The 17,817-nt window shown below is 43.6% G+C and overlaps 1 protein-coding gene across 1 annotated transcript in view; it reads left to right on the top strand.

Annotated features, from left to right (window-relative positions):
• Positions 1–713: 713 nt before the first annotated feature.
• The window catches only part of ehbp1 (EH domain binding protein 1), a 191,363-nt gene continuing 174,259 nt past the window's right edge, over positions 714–17,817 (top strand). Inside the window, exons 1-2 of the mRNA XM_080782946.1 lie at positions 714–1,133; positions 2,062–2,547. Of these exons, the coding sequence (XP_080639072.1) occupies positions 2,444–2,547 (104 nt within the window). The 5' untranslated portion in view covers positions 714–1,133; positions 2,062–2,443. The remainder of the gene's footprint in view (positions 1,134–2,061; positions 2,548–17,817) is intronic.

A 17,817-nucleotide genomic window follows, 5' to 3' on the forward strand; every position in this document is an offset into this window, starting at 1 on the left:
AGAGGCCTTTTGTGTCGGTTCTGGACAACCGTGGGTCCGACCGACTCGACACAGGGCACTGACTGCACTCCCTGTGGGGGTGTGGAACGTGTGTGTCGAATTTGAAGTAGGTGGGGCGAACGGTTCTCAAATTACGTGGATTACAGACGTACAGATGTACACACACAGAGACTTGGTGCATTTATAGTTAGATAAGACAAACTATTGTAATCGTAGATAGCGATTGGTGTAAGAAAAATATTTAAATTATTTAAACAGTAGCCTATTCAAATAATAGCTTGCTGAATGATTAATTAGAATAATTACCAACATCATTAATGTCAACTAGAGAAGTCTATAATAGTTAGGCATGTTCATTGTTCACTGTTTTAGCTGCGAGGGTCGATTAGATGGCAAGAAACGGGCTCCTGCTGACATTGTTCCAAGCATTGAAGAACCAAGAAAGTTACATGTACAGTACACAAGATTGTAACAGCAACTTTAATAGATGGAGGATTAAATGTCTTGACGTCTTTGACCAATGTGATGACAGGCAGCAGTTATAAATGCCTCATGAATCAGTGAACAGGCACTGACCAATGTGATGACAGTAGCCCCGATGCCTCATGAATCGGTAAACATTCCTTAAATGACTCCCCGTCGCACCAATGGGGGGATCCCAGGGGCGGTTCTTTGGAGTCAGTACACCAGTCATCCAGGCGTTGGGAAAATGATGGAGCGCTGAGAGCGGTGTGTGTATATATTGTGTGTGTGAGGACTGGACTAGTTGGCTGCTGGAATTTACAGCCGGGGGTTGGAATACTTTTGTGTTTACTTTTTGAAACGGAGTCAAAAGATCAATATCGTCTCTGAAGATTAGGAGCTGAATCTCTACTTGGGGATCACTTTCCAAACCAACTCTTTCCTCCTCTTGTCTCTTGGATGATGATGATGATGGCTAGCCACTGCTGCTAACTGTATGTATGGCTGCTGGTACTACTGCAAACAAGGTGATCACTAGCTAGCCAGTGGGCTAGGCTAGCACCGCTAGTCGGTAGTTTCCTCCTAGCAGCTCGGGGAGCAGCAGGTAACAGTGTGTTCACTGTCGATCATCATGATGCGTGGCAGATGATGCGCTGGATGTCGCGGAAAAGGTGAGCGTTAAAAATGTGCCCTGCAGTGCTATCTCACATGTTGACACGTTAGCTTAGCAACTAAATCATTAGTGTTCTGCCGAACTCCGTGGCCTATCGATTCGTGTGTCCCAGGAGGTGTCGCTGTTTTGCGGTTTTTGCGGCAAATCCGTGCGTGTACAAAGTTCAGAGAAACTGCTGATATTTGAGGTTTTTAGGTTCAGATTACGAAATAATTCGTTTTAGTTTTTATGCATCTTTCACACAACATGGAGATCTAAATTGGATATGATGTGATTTTAAACTTGCTCTAGGATACATTTTACATAACTCGATAGGTCACCAAGTTCGCTGTAACACCGTGAAGCGGCGTATAAAACGTTATCCCTTCACAACGGCCCCGGCTACACCTTGGATTCAGCCTAACATTGCACAGAAAATAAAATGTAATAGGACATTACTAATCTGCATAAGATAAAACACTCGTTACACTTGAATTAAGTTAAAGGGGTGGCGGTGGGTGTCACGGTAATCTAACCTCAGTGTTATGTATCCATTTGTGACTCCGAGAGTGTGGCTACACTACTGTACACATGCAGATGGTTCATTTGGTTACATCTGTGCACTCTTGAGTTAACCACCGCCAGCAAATAGACATCACCCCCCGGTGTGTTGGCACCAGGAGAAGTGCTGTTGGACAAGTCCTGCACGATATGAGTTCATTATAATAGAAATAACAAGCCATAAAGGCGGTTACATAAGCTGAGGCATGTGCTCATATTGGAAGGCTTTTATGCTGTAAAAACGACAGCAGCGTTATGATCTCTATTCTCTATCGTGATTCGTGAAACGTTTTTGGAGACAGACTGTCCTTAAATAAGTTACCGTTCATAACCCGCAATGTCAGGACACCACAGCCCCACTCACTGTGTGTTTGTGTTCTTTTCAGGGTGTCCGACATAAAGGAGTATTGTATGCAGAGGATTATCCGGTGAAACGATGGAGTGATTGTCTTTACTATCACCATGCACGCTGTCAAGTCCCCCCGCCACCTTTGCAGAGATTTTGTTTCATTTGGGCTCTACATCGGACAGTTTGTGATGAGCACCACCCCGCTGGAAGGGTCTACTGTCGTTTATATTTAATGTGTTTCTGGTGGAACATTAACGATGTACCTACGCGGATGGAACAGATTCGGAGACATATAAACAATTAACACCGAGTGTGTGACTTCGCGTGGAGGGAAGGAGGACGGGACAGGTATATTGTGCTATATATCCTAAAGAAAGAAAGGATAAAAAACAACCCTCTCCGGTTCCCCAAGAAGAAACATGGCTTCGGTTTGGAAACGCTTGCAACGTGTGGGGAAACACGCGTCCAAATTCCAGTTCGTGGCTTCGTATCAAGAGCTGATGGTGGAATGCACAAAGAAATGGTGAGTTTTTGGGACACAACACTCGACCACAGCGCTGTCATGTCTTGTAGCGCCCTGAAAACTCTATCTAGTCAGGAGGGAAGGAAGGAATGTCGCTCCTCGCTCTGTTGTGCTGGAATGCTGTGCTGGCCGCGGTCTTTGACGTCTCTGCTGTCCATAATTTACACACAGTCTCCGGGGTGTGCGGGCATGTCTGCAAGCTGGGAGGGGCCCTGCTGTGCTCGCAGCCTCATGAAATTGCTATGTTAGGATTTTCTTCCTTGCAGTGATTCTCACCCCTATCTACAATGTAAAATCCTCAGTGTTAAGTATTTAACTCTTAAACAAATGGAACTGTACGGATTTGTACACACAGGCTGTTCTAAAATGAGGTGCCCATTGAGGTACTGCCAGCCCAGGTGTAGAAATTGTACTTCACACTCTTGAGTTACATACCCTTTTTGCTAAGGTCCTTGATGCAGGGACCTTAGGTCTACATTTTGACCCTTGGTGGTCTCACATTGAGAGAACCAGTGCTCTTTTGCACAAATTCTCAATTTGTTTAATTGGCTGCTTAGCCTGTGATCAAATGTGATTTTACCCGAGTGATGTAAAGTCAAGTGATGTAAAGTCCACATATTTGAGGGTGTAGGTTGTTAGGAAAGCAGGGGGTGTTTGCACCAGATGCGTGTTTCTGCCTGAGAATGCCAAAGTCACTTAATGTGTAGAACATGGTGGCACTGAATGGGCTGGGTATAGTTAATTCTTTGCACAAATTCAGAATTGGTTTGGTTTGAGACTGATCAACTATGTTTCTACTTGAGTGTCAAATAATAATTTGTACCAAGTCAAGTCAGATTGGTGAGGCTTTAATCGATGTTTGAGCTAATCCAGATTTTGTTTGCTTTGTGATAATGTGGCTTTACCTGACCATGCTGATATTCAATGTGTAGAAAGGAAAGTGATCAATTGTGTTAGACGTAGTACCTGTGACAGTGGGCCTATACAGTGGTACAAGCTACAATTTAACCAGCTCCAAAACTCTGGCTGTCTCTGTTAAAGACTCTTTGTCATTGCCTCACCTTTGTCAAAAAAGTGTGAACTCAAAGACTAGTTTATTGACAGACATTGATAATAGTCGAGAATGGAATAAAAATGTCACTCAATACAGGTGTCCAAACTGTCCATCCATCTATCCATCCATCTATCCATCAATACAGGTGTACAGTGCAAACGACAACATTTAGATGTGATATAGTCCGCAAGACTGCGCAATCACATCAATACAATATAAACACTAAGAATAATATGAATAGTACTGTATACAATACTACATGCAGCAATAGAGAATGTGCAGAACAATTTGGGGCTATAATAGAAGAAAAAAAAAGTCAAATGTCATACGGTAATTCTATAATTATGCTTATTAACATCAAGTATAATTCCTATGTACATCTGTGTAGTAAGTAGTCATGTAACTTGTGTTCTGTAAAGCTTCAAAATATATAGATCATGTGCCACACAAAGTGTGTACCGTCACAGTTGAAGGATGAGTTGTACCCACACAATGTGCCTTTTTACCTGCAGGTATGTGTCCTGTAGAGGGGAATGACTGAGTGGTAAATGGATGTAGCCTGGGGGCATGTATTCTCAGTAGCATACTCGTGGCATGACTAACACACACACACACACACACGTGCGCACACACACACACGCACACATGCACCTCTAACCTAAACAGTGGTTCGGCAGTAGGACAGATGTTAACGTGTTGAGGAATGGAATGATAAAAATGTACGTCTGTTCTCAGTACAAGGGGTGGGTGGGCTCAGTCAGTCAGTACTGTGCTCTATTGTGCAATCTGAGGCAAGTCCCTGGTATGTTTGTGAATGGTAAAGAAGGTGGAGTCTATTCCCAAATTACGAATCCTATGGTCTCACAGAAGGGAAGACTCACAGAAAGGAAATCATTTTGTAGACACTTCTAAGGATGTGAAAATCGCACTGAATTTCTTCAGGTGATTGTGGCACCGCTGAGCTCATTTCACCGTGTGTGCAGCATTTGTGGCCCGTTTGAGGTCCTCAGCGATGTGTATGAGGAGGGATTTACATCACTGACCCTCTCCAATTCAAAGCTGTCGATGTAGAAGATAGGCTCTCTCCTCTGCCTCCTGTAGTCCACGATTCAGATCCTTGATCTTGTTGATGTTGAGAACGAGCTTGTTTCCTGACAATGTGTCTGTGATCGTCCCTCATGATTAGGACAATATGGCCATACTTGATGATGACGTTACGTTAGATTCATTCATTGGATGTTACAGGTTTAAATCTTTGAATAATCTTTGAACAGTAGTGACATAGGCCGGTGGTAAGAACCAACAATCTGGCTATACCATAAAATGACTTAATGATCAAGGTCTTTTTTCTAGAGTTGGATGGTGCTTGGTTCATGTGTCGTGTTGTGAGCCACCAGTCCATGTGATTGATTACATGGCTGTGCAAAAGTCGGCAATACATTCATGCAGGACATGATGTAGCGAGGCTATTAACACAGTGGTCAGAAATCTGATGGGGCGGAAGTTGGTGTGTGTGTTTGTGTTTGTGTTCATATGTCTGTGCATGTCTCAAAACATGTTTGGGAATGTTGGCAGAGAAGCTTTGCCATGTGTGTATGTTCATAGACAGGCTGTCTGCATATGAGTGTTGATGGCTTTCTGTCTTGTTGCTTGTGTTATAACAAGTGCAACAAGAATAAAAGCCAGCTTGTGTGTGTTACTTAAGTTAAAATTCCTCAAACTTTGAAACGCATACGATACGATATGGCTCAGCCTCAGTGTATGTATGTGTCTTTGAGTGAAAGCTGGAGTATTACTTTGTGTGTGAGAGAATTGTTTTGATATTGTGTGTGTGTGATTGTGAACGGGCATACTGTGTGTGTGTGTGTGTGTGTGTGTGTGTGTGCAGCAGGGTCTGTCTTGTGCTCCATCAGTCCAGTATGTTATTGTTGCGATGGAAAGTTTCCATCAGTGCTGAGTGGAAACAGTCTCCAGAGCTCAAATGGACCCTGCAGTTTGAAAACCTCTGGGCTGAAAATTGTGAAAACCAGCAGCACTTTTTTGTTGTTGTGGCTTTCGCCTTTATTTCATATTTTTTATGGCGGGACAGACAGTAGGCTGACATGAAATGGGGAGAGAGATGGGGGGAAGACATGCAGTAAAGGCTGGATCAGGAGTCGAACCTGCGGCACACTGCCAGACTGGATTACCAGCCAAGGTGCCTGGACCGCTGAGCCACGGCCCAGGCCCAGCAGCACTTTTTATTGCTGGAAAAGGGTCGCTGGTTGTGTGTGTGTGTGTGTGTGTGACAGAAAAATCACACTGAAACATTGACTGTACCAAGCTATTTTATGTCACTCACTGTCTGATTTCCTCGCACGCGCACACATGCACGCATGCATGCGTGTGCGTGCGAGAGAGAGAGAGAGGAAATCAGACGGTGAGTGACATAAAATATCCTGGTACAGCCAGTCAGTGTTGCAGTGTAATTTTGCTGTTGATTTGACTGTAACAAGTAGTAACTCAGAAAACAGTCTTTAACGGTTAAAGATTTATTAGGCGAAATATAGGCTACCCACTGCCAGGAGCAACAATGTCTTGTTGTGCAGTTGCAGTAAAAGCTATTTTTAATGGCCCTATGTTTAGTACCTGCCTGGCTGTGTGCATAGTAGATATCTACACAGTATGTATACATGCCTGTATGTGCTTTCTGGGTATTTGAGTGATTAGTAGGTTCATGACGCCTTCTCAATGACCCGCTGGTGCTGACCCCTTTCATCCTCCAAACCCCTGAATCCTGAACATGTCTGCTGTGTCATCGTCTCTGCGAAATAGTCTCTGCATTTTTCCAATTTCCACATTCTCTCATGCACCCCCCTTTTTTCTACGTACAGTAGTATGTTTTATGCGTGCATTGAGCAGTCAAGTAAAACATTTCTCTCCTTTTGAGTTGAACATTATGTTTCACTAGTACAGGATTTCTGCTGAAGAGCAGAGGACACTTCACAAGTGGAGTGTGTCTGTGTGAGACACACGTCAGTCCTCACTTAAGAGGTCTTTTGTCTGCCTTGTTCAGAAAAAAAGGTGCCTTATACTAGGGGTGCAACGGTTCAGTTAGACCACGGTTCGGTTCGAACCTCGGTATGGGGGCCACGGTTTCGGTTCGGTTTCGGTACAGTAAAAAAAAATACCCCCTTGTGAAGTGATCCCCAGGAACGCGCCCTACTGTACCCTCTACTGTACTGTACTGTACTAGTGTCACTGTACTGGCACACACGAAATCATCATATATACAGTTAATAATGTGCGTGTGTGTTAGGTTGTGCACAGGTGGTGAAAAACAACCACGCTGTTTTCATGCTCATACCCAGCCAGCCAGCCAGGCAGTGGCTTGCACCACTCAAAAAAGTTTATTTATAGCATTTTCTTTTCTTCTCTTTTTTTAGCATATATTATTTTATTAGGCATTTCTGCCTAAAGGGGGAAAAATACCTTATATTGCTATTTTAATGTGCCTTATCATTATTTTCAAGGGGAAATAAATGCACCTATGCGCTCACACGGGGCATTAAGCACATGCAGGAAAGAGGAGAGGAGAGTGCCTCCTGGGAGGGGAGTCATTCACAGTGAATGCGTCGTGTCTCAGAAAAATAGCCTACAAAAGTTTACAATAAGTCTACATGAGGATTTAAGGATATTATGCTTATATTATTAGAAGAAGGGCTTCTATCTACAGTCATGGATTGGACATGGGAGTATTTTGTTGGTACTTTTCTGACGGAATGAATGTCCTGCTGCGGGTTGTTTATGCTCTCACTCTCCCTCTTAATTAGCACTCAAACAGCGAGTGCAGATGCAGAATCAGATCTGAACAAACTTACAATGACCGTGCTTAGAAGCCTGTTGGCGCGAGGTTACTCCGCTGTGTGTGTCTCTGTGTATGACGATCAATAATTATTCCAAGAACGACGTTTAAAGACGAGTGCTGGATTCTCCTCATCATGCCGTCTCTCTCTGTGTGTGTGTGTGTGTGTGTGTGTGTAGGGGGTGGGCCGACAGAGTGCTACACTTCTGTGACCGAAAGAGTGCTAGACTTCTTAGTAGGACGGTGTGTGACCGATAGAGTGCTAGACTTCTAAGTAGGCCAGTGTGTGACCGAGAAATACATTCTTCGCAGCTGTAATAAATGAATTAATGCAAACCGAAATAGCGCGGTTCATTAGAGCGCATTGAACCGTGTATGTGGAACCGAACGGTTCGGTTTTCGGTTGAAAACCGTTGCACCCCTACCTTATACAGAGCAGATTAGGAAACATATTAAGCTTGGAGTTTGACCCATGTTTTTAACCCTGCTACTAGTGGTGCACAGAAAACACAACGCAGTCCATACTAGTTTGATTTATGTTCTTTGAGATCAAAATGGTGAACAGGACCGACAAACTGCCCAGCATCGGCATTCTTATTTTTTTTGGTAGTAAAAAAATGTAACAAACACAATGACAATGTTGGTCAGTTAACGTTCTGCACTTTGGTCTAAAAAGAACATACTGTAACTCAAACTACTGGTTAGCTTGCCATTATGTTTGTCTGTGTACGGTTGAACCACATTGCGCCTACAGGTTTTGCCACCATTAGGGAACAATTGCCACGTGCACACACATATGTTAACGTAATATTGTGGGCAATACCCATATTGCCATGAACCCTAGCTATTTGAGTGACACCATGACCTATCTTCTAGCGCCACTGTCAAGCCAGAATTATACGACCACAATGCAAAGCTGTGGCTGAATACAGTATATGTATTCGTGATGTGGTTTGACTTTGCGCAATTCCAAATGCATCAGTTATATCCGAAACAAAAGACAAACGGAGATCATTTTCATCTTAAATGTTCCTAAATAGCGATTAAGTCAGCAAAAACAAAATACCCGGAATCCCGTCTTGTTTAACACAGCGTTTCCTGACCAGCCCATGCCCCCTCCCTTCTTTTTATTTTCACTTCATATTTGTGATCTCTTTCTTCCTGGGCTGGGCTGTAATAGCAGATAATTGTGTGCGTGTGTGAGAGTGGGTGAGTCTTGCTGCTCAGCTGTTTCTGACCCCGTTCACCGGCGCTGCTTTGATGTGCTGAGTCGGCGGGTAGAGAAGAGACGGCATCTTCATCCAGGCTAAATGCTGCTGTATGTTTTATGATAAGGCAGACCGCCTTATGCATGCATACATACTGTATATGCACACATTTTCTCACTGTCTACTCTTACACTGTCTCTCTCTTTATAACTCACTCATGCCCTCTCTGTTTCTCTACCCCTCTTTAGGGCTGCCCAATTTTGCAAAAAAGAAACCTTGATTCTTTCCCCCTCTGAAACCTCGATTTCTTTTCGATTTTCTTCAGTAAAAGAAATACATTGTCTCAAAATATGTTTTTTTTTTAAATAAATGCAAACAAATCCTATTGGAATAAAGTCCAAACCTTAAAAGGATCCCTGGCTATGAGACAAATATGCCTTAAAACATTATACTTGCCCTCTATGAATACATTATTTTTAAAAACACCATCAATATTTTCTTTCTTTCATAAATAGAGAATCTTTCAATCAATAGGGACTGCTCCCATCGCAGGTTTATGATATGTCCATGTGTGGTCCAGCCCTAGCTCTGATCCATACATCAACACCAAGCTAGACAGGAACGCCCACAAATGTCACATCCGGTTTTAGCCCGGGGTAAGACTTTTCTATGGCTGCCAATGCAACTTGGCACCCAATCCTTAATCACATACGGACAAACATCTATGCCGATAATATCTAACTTGTGGAGATAGCGTGCCTTGTCCGTGGGCAACAGATCTTTCAACCTATGGCATTGCAAATACGTTTGATAATCGCTACTCTGCGCAATATTGTTTTGGAAATGCCACAAATTGCGTTGCAGTGAACGAGGGCAAATCACAACTTCCCCTGGGGGTGGGCGGAGTCACAGCTTGATGCTCTAAATACGCGCCGTGGTGTCGGTGTATAGGGCTGGACTAGCTCTGGTCCATAGCCTTACTGCTTCTATCTGCACAGCAGTAAGGCTATGGACCAGAGCTAGTTCAGCCCTATGGAATGCATATGCTAATAAAAACAACTTAATACTTCCTAAGAATAATATGAGCATCAAAGCAATATTTAAATACTTTTTATTAGCATGTGCTTTCCATACATTCCCTGGGGCTGGACCACACATGGACTGGACATATGTCATATGACATCCTCAACTTGGACAGGAGCAGTTCCTATTGAGTGAAAGATTCTCTATTTATGAAAGAAATAAAAGTATTTAAGGTGTATTCTTTTAGATATAGAGGGCAAGTATAGTGTTTTAAGGCATATTTGTCTGGCCAGGGATCCTTTTAAACAAAGAAAGATAAATCCCCTTTGGTATTAAACAAGTGAAAACGTTTACAATATGTCAAAATTCATTATTAAAAAAAAAACATTTTGGGAAAAATAACCAATTTAATGTTTAGGTGCCCACTCCTCCTGCACCCTTGCAATGTGAAATGCCACTGAATCTGTAGGCCTAATCGTTTTCCATTTTGATTATGTCTCGTCATAATTATGGGCCACATCTCTTTTCAACTTGTGACAGCCAGCTTGTGTACTGTGAAGGCAAAGGTTTCTGAACGTCTCATCCTCCATTTTTAAGCGTGCTGAAAATAGACGATCTACTAGCTCACAACGTGTTGCGGAGGCGACGTTGTGAGCTTGCAGATCAGCTATTCTTTTTAGCATGCTGATGCAACAGGTCATACTGCGAAACATAAGACAGGCTTCCCTTGTGTTTTTAGCCGAGGCGAAGGCGACGTACACAGTCAACACAGAGTCAGACACACATGGCTATTGGCTCCTCGATGCAAAATAAACAGTGTACACTATCCGACTTTATAATAAGGGACAGTAGGTCGGGACACGCTATTGATAAACTTCATGTTCTGCAGCAGCACCCACTCGCCGCTTAGCTCTGATCCATAGCCCTAATGCTAGGGTAGAATTAGCATTAGGGCTATGGACCAGAGATACTCGCAGCTATCCTATCCTACTGTAAAATGAAGAAACCTGAACTTGCACGCGGCCATTGACCATTGCTATTTGAACTGAAGAAAAAAATCAATTGACAAAATCGGCCTCCTGGTGGCGCTATAAAAGGCTGATGTGAAAAAGATTGTGTGTGCAAAGTTTCACATCGATTGGGCCAACGGTGCCGTAGATTACACACACACACACACACACACACACACACACACACACACGCGTCAAGGGTATGGGCACAACACTCTGGAAGTAGCACAGAGGCACCATTGAATACAGTGTAACCGTAGCTGGTGAGACAGAGCCATAGCTAATCCAGGCTGTTATGCACACCGCTCACTGCCACACGACAAGACTGGAGATGTTGGGGAGTTCTGAGGAAGAGCTTTTGTTCTGAACCACTGTCTGGGCAACAACCCTGGGCGCTCAGTGTCAGTCACTTGACAGAGAGGAGCACTGGAGTAGATGCTGCGTTGCCCTGCACCTCTCTGTCATGCTCTCTCTCTCTCTCTCTCTCTCTCTCACTCTCTCTCACGTCTGCACCCAACTCACTTGAGTACTACTCAAGTGAGTACTAGGTCTTAACACCTTCACTTAGTACACACACACACATGCACATGCACATATATACACACAGCCTTAATGGTCACAGCTTGACAGTTGACACCTGTAATCATTTCTGAATGATGTTGTGGTTGTATAACATATTTTTAAAGGCCCACACAGCATTAACTATAATATAGCTCGTTAGCTCAGGGGAGCAATGACAGGAAGGACCTTTATTGTTGTTGTCTCTGAATATTGGCGTCAGCTAAATACATCAAAGGTGGCGGCAAATGAGTGCTGTATTAATGGACTGAAGATATACTTTTTATTTAATTTCATTTGTTTTTGTGAAAACAGTGTATGCCATGTAATGTCAGATCGATGCGTCAACCCACTAAAGACAAGAATTTGTCACCTACGAGACATTTGGCCGATGAGCTAAAGAGATTATTTATTATTTATTTATTAGTACACATTATTCAAATTAGAGACACAAATACACCACTTATTTACAACACAAAACATTAGAGTTACAGATACTGTGATGCTGGACTTGATAAATGAAAAAAAGAATGACTTTCATTGTGTTTCTGATCTAATCCCTGTGTATTACCTTGATAATCTCCCTTGACATATCCCCTTTTTCGCTACTCTGTCTCATCCATTATTGTTCTTCCTCACACTGTCTGACTGTCATACTCCATCTTTTTTAACCAGGCCTATTATATATCATGTTCTGTTCTATTTCTCTCTCTCTCTCTCGTTCTCTCTGAATCGCTCTGTATTTATCTTGCTCTCTGTCTTACTGACAATGCTTCTGTTTCTCCATAGCGCCTCTCTCTTCCTCCCTTGTACACCTGGGAGAAATGGCAGATCTACAAGCTCACAGCGCATTGTGATGAAACGCATTGTAAGCTTGTAGATCGGCTATTTCCGCTATTTTCAAATATGTTTGAAAGTATAAATTCAGTCATTTCTTTATATTTCTGCTGTTGGGAAGAAACCACCTATGAAAAATATACATTTGTCAGGAAAGTAAGCTTTATATTTTTAAAACAAAGCAATACTGCCTCATCAAAGTTGTTATTGTGACATTATATATTTTCAATTACTTGCATGAGAGGGGGAGACGTGGAGTTAGCTTAGCTGCTTTAGAAGACAGTTTGAGGGTCCAATGGAGTTAAGAGATTTTGTCCAAAGCGCATTTTACTACTTTTCATTGGTTCAATATTTTTTAACCAACACACAGACATAAAGGATGTTCAGTAGCACTGATTTATGTATAAAAAAAAATCCAAAACCTCAAAAATGTAGTTTTCCTCCCGACAGCAACGAATGTATGTTTTGTTTTGTCATATCTACCCTGTGCAATTTTGTTTTTGCAAAGTCTAAAAGGAAAACAGAAATTAATGTTTAATCTTTACTTTCCAATGTTCCATGCCAAAAACACAAGTAACTAATGATTTGTGCGACAATAAATCGTCAAGTAAAATTTCATGAGCATCTTTCCAGCCATATTGTTCACTCCTCATGGTTTTGGTGAGCCAGGCCCTGTGCTGCTGTGTGATCAGGCCATATTCTTCACTCATGGTTTTGGTGAGCCAGGCCCTGTGCTGCTGTGTGATCAGGCCATATTCTTCACTCATGGTTTTGGTGAGCCAGGCCCTGTGCTGCTGTGTGATCAGGCCCTCGCACTATCATTAACCCTCTTCTATCTCTCTTCCCCCCCACTGTTCTTAGTGATGGGTCTTTAAATGCCTTGCAGTAGAAAGCGCTCTACTGCAGCTGTTCACCACTGCAATCAGGATGTACACTACACACACACACACACACACACACAGAATCAATCACAGCAGCTGTGTAAAGAGACACAAACGCATGAATATACAGTAGTCTAGCAACACACACACACACACACACACACACACACACACACACACACACACACACACACACACACACACACAGATTGACAGGAGCCGCAGTGGGGTTGTAAAGCAGTCAATGGGGTGTTAAATGTGATGAGAGCAGTGCAGACTGATCGTGGTACAGTGCTGATCCTTTACCTGTCTGCTGCAGGCAGAGGGATTACCAGCTGCATGCCGGTGTAATGCTGGAGCTGTGATGGATGAGGCTGGTGAGAGTCTATTCCGTTAAAGCCTGATTTATACTTGGTTGCCTGTTGGTGTTGCATGCTGTAAAATAGCAGATATACAAGCTCACAATCACGGGTGCCGAAATATGTGCACGGCTGCACGCACATGTTTTTTTCCCTTTTATTTAGATAGATAGATCTATCTATGTCTGTCTTTCAGTCCCTCCTGGTACACACACATCAAAAGTAGGCTACCAGAATTTATTGTCCCTCCATCGCTAGTGCCCTCTCTCTGTCTCTCTCGTTGACTGTTCCTCTCCACTCCCTTGAGTTGGTGCTGCTATCTATCTATCATGGATTGGCAATCTAATCTATGACATGCATGGATGTGCAGTTGTGCGCTGTGCGTAAACACACCAGAATGACCAGATGCCCAGTGTCAATAGCATAATTATTATAGGCGTGTGTAGACACTGCGGATTGTTAAAACCTGATGGGTGAGCTACTTTAACTTCAGTGGGTGGGATATCAAATTAATGTAATGTAAATTTGGCCCGCACAACAGCCGCATGTCGTGGGTACTCGTAATAATTTGTCAAGGGTGTGCCGGTGAGTAGGCAGGCACCCGCAGGAACGGCGCCTATGCTCACAATCCTTTTTGTTGTTGTTGAAGGAACTGAATTGAGCGTAATGGTAAATCAATTCCTGTGCAAGAGAGATTAGACATTAATTGCACTCTAGTAATGAATGAACCATACCATCATGCCTGTGTAATATAAGGCCACCGTCTCACTATAAGGGAGAGGCAGAGAAAGCAGATTGAGACACTACAGGCTGTTGCACTTTCTATGCGTGTGTCCTGCTGCAAAGGATGTCTCCCCTTGCAGCTTTTACAGCAAACCACACCCCACTGCCACAGTGCCACAGTGACCCATGCAGAGTTTCCGCTCGGTTCAGTTTGGTACCAGTCTGGGAGTATTTTGCAAATTAGGAAAATCCTGGTCATAAGCAACATATTCCAAATAAAGTCCTGTCAGTTGAATAAATAAGCATATTGTTGGCTTATTACATGGCTTTAAATTTGTTGCTTAAAACTGCTGCTGAATTCAAATGGAAATGTGTGTCTGCTTACTCAAGATGTGCTTTTCAAAAGGGGCATGTGTAAGCGAGTAATCCATTACATGTTGGAAATCTTGACAAAGACTACTCTGTGTAAATGGTCCAAAATGAAATATGACTGGCGTGTTTGTGAAAAATGTCTATTCTGCTGTATTAACTCAGCTGTTCTGAGACATGTTCACTCAACTATGAGGGATTCCGGTAACCAGGGAGCTGGCGGACATTAGGTGTGCTGGCTTGCAGGAGATCAATGATGGTCAAAGACCGATGAAGTCTCCAAGTTGTCTTGTCGGGTGGTGAAAGATTGAAGTTAGATTTACAGTAGGTTTAGGCGGGAGTAGAGAGGGAGAGAGTGAGAGAGAGATGGGGAAAGCTTCAAAGTGCTGGTCAGACACAGGGGAGAACAATACATTACCGGCTCCGAGTAGGAGGAGAAAGAAATAAGGAGAGGTTGCATGAAGACAGAAGAGAGGTGTCCACTTTGTCCTTAACATGAAGATAGAAGAGAGGTGTCCACTTTGTCCTTAACATGAAGACAGAAGAGAGGTGTCCACTGTTTCCTTAACATGAAGACAGAAGAGAGGTGTCCACTTTGTCCTTAACATGAAGACAGAAGAGAGGTGTCCACTGTGTCCTTAACATGAAGACAGAAGAGAGGTGTCCACTGTGTCCTTAACATGAAGACAGAAGAGAGGTGTCCACTGTGTCCTTAACATGAAGACAGAAGAGAGGTGTCCACTGTGTCCTTAACAAAATCCCCAAGTGTTGCATGAAGACAGAAGAGAGGTGTCCACTTTGTCCTTAACATGAAGACAGAAGAGAGGTGTCCACTTTGTCCTTAACATGAAGACAGAAGAGAGGTGTCCACTTTGTCCTTAACATGAAGACAGAAGAGAGGTGTCCACTTTGTCCTTAACATGAAGACAGAAGAGAGGTGTCCACTGTGTCCTTAACATGAAGACAGAAGAGAGGTGTCCTTAACAAAATCCCCAAGTGTTCCTGGTCAGAGACGAAAATGTCCCCCCCCGCTAATAATAATTGAGACGGCATGAAATTCAAATGTGGAAAGTGAAATATGAGGAAGATTAGCAAGAGAGAAATTCCACTGGTGAGATGTAAGTAAACCCATTCACCTGAATGCCTGGGAGAGTGGCTGAAGTTGTAGGCTTATCCTAGCCTGATTTCAGACTGACATTGTCTCCACTCTAAGAGATTTCCAAGGGCGAGGGGATTTTATTTTCCCTAACCAATGATCCATATAGAGGTAAATGCACCCAGTTCTGCCCTCCATGTGTAATTTTTTTTTTTTTTTGAGTGGTGCAACTCAGTGTGGGGGTCCCCGGTGGGTCCCTAGAACTTCCAGATCCACAGGAACATGCCCAGGGTGCCAGCCCGGTTCCGGTGAGCCGCCCTACGTCCCAAACGGTAGAGAAATTACAGAGTTAAGGTGGTTGCACACTGGACGCATTATTTTGAAAACCGCTAAAATTAGCATGAATTAGCATTTAGCAGAGACCTCTCCCCCCCCTCTCTAGGTTTGGACATAAAGACATAGGTTGGGACATAAGGGACATTGCTGTTCCTTGGAGTGGTTGCACCACTCAAAAAAATCCATAGATTAGCCGCACCGTTGTATAGGCCGCAGGGTTCACAGCATGTGAAAAAAGTAGCGGCTTATAGTCCGGAAATTACGGTAGTTTAGATTTAGTTTAGTTCTGAGAGCGCAACACAAACAAAACAAGAGTAGGCCTATGGAGTGTGGAACATCCATCCTGCAGCAACTGCATCAGTGGAGGTCAACCAATCAGTGATAAAAGTAGCTCTGCCAATGCTCATGGATGCAATGACAAATAGCTCACACAGAGAAGAAGGAACATACATAATTATAGAAAACATTGCAAATACGGCTGGCTGTAATACCTTTGTTTTACCTTTGTGCTTTTGAGCTAGGCTCTTGTGTGTTTTTGTGAGTGAAACAGGGTGTTATATTATAGTCTTTCTGATTCTAATTGGTTCAACTGATTTGGCTGTATGCCAGATCACTGACTGGTCCTGGTGCAGTGTCAAAGCCAGTGGTCCAGTCCAGTGCTGCATGTGGGAGAGGCATTGACTGGTCCTGGTGCAGTGTCAAAGCCAGTGGTCCAGTCCAGTGCTGTATGCCAGGTCACTGACTGGTCCTGGTGCAGTGTCAAAGCCAGTGGTCCAGTCCAGTGCTGTATGCCAGGTCACTGACTGGTCCTGGTGCAGTGTCAAAGCCAGTGGTCCAGTCCAGTGCTGTATGCCAGGTCACTGACTGGTCCTGGTGCAGTGTCAAAGCCAGTGGTCCAGTCCAGTGCTGTATGCCAGGTCACTGACTGGTCCTGGTGCAGTGTCAAAGCCAGTGGTCCAGTCCAGTGCTGTATGCCAGGTCACTGACTGGTCCTGGTGCAGTGTCAAAGCCAGTGGTCCAGTCCAGTGCTGTATGCCAGGTCACTGACTGGTCCTGGTGCAGTGTCAAAGCCAGTGGTCCAGTCCAGTGCTGCATGTGGGAGAGGCATTGCTTTGAGCTCGTCTCCAGAGAGCTGCTGAGTTCACATCATAAATTGAAATGACAGCCTCATCCTCCCACACACACAACGTCCAAATGATAAAGGAGGAATGTAAGAGATCTAGTGAAAACCCAGACCCCGGGTAATGAAATATGCATACCATTCTGTGTGTTCGTGTGCATGTATCAGTGTATGTGAGCTGCTCTGGTCGTTCATGTTGTAGCCTTTTGGGGTTTAAAGCAGCAACATCTTGGATGCAGAAAGTATAATAAGGCCTTAACTCAGTGTCATTAACCCACTTGATTTATCAAGTTAATTTCACTAGGCCACCACCTACTAGGTACCCTCACAAAAAACATGCAGTAATCCTGGTCTCTAAACTACCTCCCCCTGGCCAGCCGCCCCGGGAACTGGTCGGAATAACGTGTTCCTTACTTCCTTCCACACGCTACGTCCGGCCGGGGAAACTCCCCTGCCAGGTGAAAAAGAAGCAGCTTGGACTCCTCATGCACAGAAGGAAGCATGAGGTCAGTCCGCTGCCCCCCCATGTTGGCAGAGGAAGTGTAGCGCCCAGGATTTTATTAGATAATTGTCACTGTGTGAAAAAAATGGGTTGCAAAATTGTGGGATGAAAATTATATATATATAAATTGGGGTCTCGGAGATAGAAATGCCATTAAATGCGAGTCCGTAGCCTGTTGCATGTCAAACTGGGAATGCTTTTTAATCTCACCATGAGCACAGAGCACCATGAGCACAGCATCTTAAAATAAAAGAAAATTTATTTTTCTAAGTCTCAAGTCTAAGGAGTTTTACTTCTTTATTTATACGGTGAGCGAGTCTTTTCCTGTCAAAGTTCCTTTATGTTTTTGA

This window comes from Protomyctophum bolini (assembly GCF_963924005.1).
Source record: "Protomyctophum bolini genome assembly, chromosome: 14".
Taxonomy (NCBI): domain Eukaryota; kingdom Metazoa; phylum Chordata; class Actinopteri; order Myctophiformes; family Myctophidae; genus Protomyctophum; species Protomyctophum bolini.